Source organism: Canis aureus, chromosome 8, assembly GCF_053574225.1.
Source record: "Canis aureus isolate CA01 chromosome 8, VMU_Caureus_v.1.0, whole genome shotgun sequence".
Taxonomy (NCBI): domain Eukaryota; kingdom Metazoa; phylum Chordata; class Mammalia; order Carnivora; family Canidae; genus Canis; species Canis aureus.
In genome coordinates this window covers 61,384,180-61,389,993 of record NC_135618.1, presented here as the reverse complement: position 1 = coordinate 61,389,993, position 5,814 = coordinate 61,384,180, and the positions used below count along the sequence as shown (strand labels likewise).

The following is a 5,814-nucleotide window of genomic DNA, read 5'->3' as shown; positions in this document are numbered from 1 at the left end:
CGCTGCTCCTAGGACCATGGGTCTGAAGACCCCCAAGGTCATTCTGGGGCAGCTGATTGAGGCCTAGAAGATGCCAAGGAGAGCTGGTGCCAACGGGAACTCTAGAAGACCTGTCCCCCACTCTGTACACTATCTTCATTGGATCACCCACCCAGCCAGGACCTGTGTCTTGGTTTCATGAGTACAGGATGGGACAGGTCAGGAAGAGAGGCTTGAGGACCAGAGCAGGAGATATGTCTCTTGTGTCTGCTCTAGTAAGTGAACTGTACGGAGGCCACATTAACCGACGCAAGTGCCCAGAACTTGGCAAGTGATTGTCTGTCAGCAGGTCTGTGTATCAGAAAGAAGAGTGACAAACGGAGGCAAATGCAGAAGATGGACTTCAAACTTCAAAGGCTAAAGACATGGGTGTTTGTCTTGGACTTGGAGGCTGGGAGAGCATTCCCCCTACCTGTGCATCCTTCCAGCCACACTGGCCTTCTGCAAGCCCCCACGGCCACTCCGTCCTACCTCAGGGGCTCGGCTTACTACTCTCCACCTGGAATGCCCTTTCCGCCTGGCCATCTTTAGGGCCTCAGCTTGAACGTGGCCCCCTGGAGGGCCCTGCCCAGCCACCCTGTCTGAGCTAACTGCTGTACCCTGACTTGTCTCTCAGTTCCCTGGGCGCAGGCTTACTTCCCGGCCTCCTGGCTGTGTGAGGGCTCCATGCACACTGTGGGAATACAGGCTGGTCCATAATTGCACCCCAGCACCTAGCATGGGGCTCACGGATGTTCATTGAATGAGCACACAGACCGGGAGCCACTCAATCAGGGAAGGAAGGAATCTGAAGAGAAAGGAGGGGCAGACCAAGGTTCCAAAGGATGGCTTGGTATGGAGGGCACTGTCAGCGAAGGAGGCCTCTCTGGGGAGACGCAGCGATGCTGGACTTCAAGGCGGGCATGGGGAAGAGCACCCTCCGAGACCATTTTGTACCCACGGACCTGCTCGTGCTCCCACCCGGGTGCTCTCTCGCGTCCATCCAGATGTGGTCGCCTTTTGTCTCTGGCTGCGGTGGAGGGCCCCGGCCCGGCCGGCTGCTGTGAGGACAGACATCCTCCCTGGAGTCGGTGAGGAAGAGCTCGGCCCGGATGCCACCGAGCCCGGAACTCGGCGCCGCACCATGGTGGTTTGCATACAGCTCCCCTGAACCCCTGCACAGCAGCGCCTCCCAACTTTGTTAATGGAAACCCGGTGATCCGTAACTGTGTGGCAGACATCTGCTCGGGGGTAATGTGGTGGTAATGTACATATCGGTGATCAATCAGCGGATTTGCAAGAGAGGCATAAAGTATTTAATTATACGTGCGCCGGGCGGTCTGTGTGGTGGCGGTATTTGAATAGGTCAGAGCCGGCCCTCACCCCTGCGATGTTGTTTGGTATTAAATGCCACTCACTTGAAAGACTGGAAGACCTGCCGGAGTCGCGGGATATCACACACTGGCAAATTGAAAATGTCCCTTCGCTTTTAAAAACATGATTGATATCCTTTGCAAAACAAATGTTCTACCTCATAGTGCACAGACCTTGCCTGCCTGGCGCCTCCCCTTTGCTCGCTGGCAGCCAGTGAGCACCTGCCCCGGCCCGTGTGCAATGGGAGGACCTGCTAACAACATGTCAGGTCACCAGACCTCCTCTCCCCCTCCAAGGCCGGGGCTTCCAAAATTGTTCTATTTAGGACAGAGGAATGTTCCGTCCCACTGGCTTTGCTCACCAGAACAAAACATTGGGACACGGCTAAAACCCGAAAGATAAAATGCAAATTTTATTTGCTTGACAGGTAGCAGAAAAATATATCTTCAGATACTTTGTATGCCATCTACTTATGTATAATAAGTACCACCTGCATTGCATCACCTATGTCATATCTACTATCATTTAAAACAATGCTTTTAGGACAACTGGCAAAGGGATATAAATAATAGGAACGCAGACAGACATCACACCTACGATGCACATACACACATCCGTGTACACGACCACTCTGAGCCTGCACGAGCCACAGCCTGGAGGAAGTGTGAGCAGCCCAGCCCCAAAGCCACATGCTTGGGTCTGGGGCCTGGGTTCACCTGCATGCGGGTCCCCCATCTATAAAATGGGAATGAGAAATCATGCAACCAGCCATCAGGGCTGGTGTGCCAGCCGTGGAGACAACCCCTGTCCCGGGCTCAGCACCAGGTCTTGTGGGCAGCGAGGGCCCACCAATGTTGAATGCTTTCCCAGCAAAGAGTTCTGGTAGCTGGCATTTTCGAAGGAGACATGTCCTCTGTATTGCAGGCTTAGTCCTGCTTTCGGGAGGGCTGCTTGAGGGAGGCAGGGCTCCCCTCCTTCCATGAGGCCAACAGGCTGCCCCGCTGGCGGGACCTGGATGGACCAAGAGAGTGCTGACAGACAGGCAGTGGGCACATCACCACCAGGGCTCATCTCTGGACTCGGGGACGAGGCACTTCACAACATTTGTGACAGCCTTCTCCCCTTTCTCAAAACAGTCACATCAACCCGAGGCGGATGAGTAACAGTGCTGTAGTTTGATGAAATATCAGGGTGTCTGAATCAGAAGCAAGCCAGTCTAAGTGGGTCTCTGAGATGGCTCTTTCTGTCCTGGTCTCCTGCCTGCCTTTACCGGCCTGGGGTTTTTCAGAGTCTGATAAAGCACAACCATGTAATTCCCAGTCGAGACAGTCAGCCTCCTTGGGTGTGTTTTTGTTGTTTACACAATTAGCCAATCATTGTCACCTAGTGGATCAGATTAGGTGTAATCCATACTAATGTTCAAATTAAGTCATGGAAAGCAATTAACTCTGCAAAAATGGGCTGGTGAAAAATGATAAGGTTGGTCAAATAGTTTCACTGTGCATAATTGTGTTTTTTAAAACACCCGTCTCCACACAGTAATTAAATCATTTACATTTCAAATGGAGTGAACCCACCTCCAATGCTTGTAATTGTGCACTCCCTAATCGTACACCTCACAGCGTAGCAGGGATCTATCAACCGCCTGCTATGGAGTGTCTGCTTCCTCAGAAAACCAGCTGGGTGGAACGTGCCCAAATAGAAGCTTACTGCCTGCTCAGAAGAAGCAAGAAAAGTGTCCTTTGCCCCATGTTGGCCCAAATTTGAATCCCCCCCCCCCCCCCCCGCTCTTCCCTTCTTTCTGCCTTCTCTCCTGGATAGAAGAGCGCACGAGATTTCTTATGCAATTACGAACTATTCTGTCCACAGCATGAGATGCACTTACACTTCTGATCACATCATCTGCACCAGGGCCACGGTCAAAAACCTTGGGGCGACATTCATGGGATCAACTAGTATCTGACTTCACTGTTTGCATTTTATTAGCATCACTTTCAGCTCCAGGGAAGAAGCCCACCCGCCCGGCTAACTGTATGCCCAGTGCGTGGGCACCTTCCAGGCCGTGGCTGTCTAAGCAGCAAATCCTCAGATGGAGGTGGCCCTGAACCTGTCTTCGTACTCCTCAGAGTAGGACTCTTCAGGAGCTCTGGAGCAAACGCTTCAGGCGAGCAGGACCCCGTGAGTCTTCTTGCAAGGGAACTTTTCTGAAGGAGGAAGCCAGAAGACTGGAGTTCCTGTCTCTCCGGCCCCCGGGGGGTCTTCAGCTTGGAGCAAGAGGCTGTGCAAGTTAGTCTGTGGCAAAACCTTGCCTCTGGCTGGAAGTGGGGCTGAAATCACCTGGGAAGACCCGGGGCTGCCCGGGTGCCAGCCCCGTCTCATATTGTCCAAACGTGGAGGTTCATTTGCTGGGCCTCCAGCCGGGGGTTCCTGCCGTCCTGCAGGCCCAGGGGACACTTGAGCCCAGGAAACGGGTCTGGGGAGGACAGGATGTAGTCAATGCTGAACTTGATGCCCCTGGGCTCCTCCTTCCCCGGAGCGGCTGGGCTGGCGGGGGCCGGGGGCTGGCGGGGGCGGGGGGCTGGCTCCTGCGACCCCGGAGGCCCCTCGTTGCCCCCCGCGCGCGCCTCCCCGGCCCCTTCCCGCTTGGGGCCCCTGCGCCGCCTGCGCCGCCGGTAGTTGCCGTTCTCGAAGAGGTCCAGCAGCGACTCGCAGCCGCCTGCGAACGTCCAGTAGTTGCCCTTGCCTTTCTCGTGGCCCTCGGTCCGAGGCACCTGTGCGCAGGGAGGGGCTCCGCGAGGGGCTGGCTTTCTGGGCGCTCCCGCCCACCCCTCCCGGTCTGCGCGCTCTCCGAGGGCTCCGGGGCAGGCCCTGGATAGGTCCCTGTCCTTGCGGTGGGTGGCGTTGCTCAGGGAGCAAACTGGAGGCACCCCATTTGCTAAAAATGAACTTTCCAACAGCTGCTGCTGCAAGATCTGGCCCCGCCCCCTATGGGGCTGATTTGGCCCAGGAGCCCCCAAGCTTGGGACGGTCGCGGGCCCTTCGGGGAGCGGGATGGCAGTGGGGAGCTCACCTTGACGAAGCAGCTATTGAGGGACAGGTTGTGGCGGATGGAGTTTTGCCACGCGCGCTGGTTGGCTCGGTAGTAGGGGAACTTGCGCATGATGAAGTCGTAGATGCCGGACAGCGTCACCCTGCCCGAGGGGCTCTGCTGAATGGCCATGGCGATCAGCGCGATGTAGCTGCAAATAGGGGCGCGTCGGGCCACGCGGGGCGGTGGAGGGGACCACTCACGACTTGGGGGTCTGGAGTCCCCTCCGGGCAGCCCTTCCCTGCCCAGAGGCCGGCCCTCCAGAAGCGCGCTCCCTCGCCCCCAGGGCTCCGGGGGGTGTGGGAGGTGCACCCCGGAGGTCCCCGCTCCCCGTTTCTGCCCAGACCCAAGGAGCACATCTTCACACTTGGGAGTCTCCTCAAGGGGGTGGAGAGACATGCGGAGAAAGGAGGAACGGGTCCCTTCCCAGGGTACCCACCGCCCCCCGCTCCGGAGAAGAAAGCCCACCCTCCTCCGGGAGGCTCCTGGAGCAGGATCCTCGCAGGCCCCCAGGCTCCTACCACCGACCCCGCGGGCACCTGTACGCGGGCCGGGTGAGCCGCTTCTCCTCGTCGGAGCTGCCGGCTGGGTAGTCGTCGGCGTCGTAGTTGAAGCAATTGTAGGGATACTGCGAGCTGTCAAACATCTTGGCGCACCGGGTGCCTGCGGGGGGCCTCCGCGTCGCTGCCACCTCCTCCGCGCCGCCCGCCAGCCCGCCAGGTCTGTGCTGAAGTCCTCCCAGGCTCGGGCCGGCAGCGTCTGCACTGCGGGCTGCTCTACGCCCGAGCTGGGAGCCTGGGTTTCTGGGGTCCCCCGCCCGCGCCCACCCAGTTGTCTCGCATCCAATCCCAGCGCGGGGGAGGCCCCAGCCACCGGTAAAGCGGCCGAGGGAAGCAAGCGGGGCTCTCAGTGACCCGCTGACCGGCGGCGGACCGAGGAGGAGGGACCCGCGCGCTGGGTGGTCCGACGGGCGGGGCGCCACCCCGCCTCCCGCTCCCGCCCCGTGCGCGCCGCCGTGCTCTCTGCTCCCTGCGCGGGCCCCAGATTTCCAGGCAGAGTTGCTGGGTATCCCTCCCACCATCCCCCCCCTCCACCCGCAAGCCAGAGCTAGGGCTCCTCGGGGGCTCCCTGCACTGGCGGATGTCTCCTCAGAGCTCACCGGTCTGTGCGCCCTCGGTGCCAGGGAGTCACTAGGTTTTTCCCGGGCACGGGATCCCAGAGTGGACTCTTGGGTTGCCAGAACAGAATCATGAGCCAGGCCACAGACAGGGCCAGGGCTGTCACCTCCTCCACCACCAGGCTGGGCCCCACCTCCTGCCCCTGAGCGGCAGGAT

At 58.8% G+C, this 5,814-nt stretch overlaps 1 protein-coding gene across 1 annotated transcript; it reads right to left on the bottom strand.

Moving 5' to 3' along the window:
• Positions 1-3,356: 3,356 nt before the first annotated feature.
• FOXL3 (forkhead box L3) lies at positions 3,357-5,339 on the bottom strand. Its single transcript, XM_077904941.1, has 3 exons — positions 5,020-5,339; positions 4,463-4,631; positions 3,357-4,163 (listed from the first exon to the last, which is right to left on the bottom strand). Exons 1-3 carry the CDS (start codon positions 5,124-5,126, stop codon positions 3,768-3,770), a joined length of 672 nt encoding a protein of 223 aa, XP_077761067.1. The 5' UTR covers positions 5,127-5,339; the 3' UTR covers positions 3,357-3,767.
• Between the last annotated feature and the right edge of the window lie 475 nt (positions 5,340-5,814).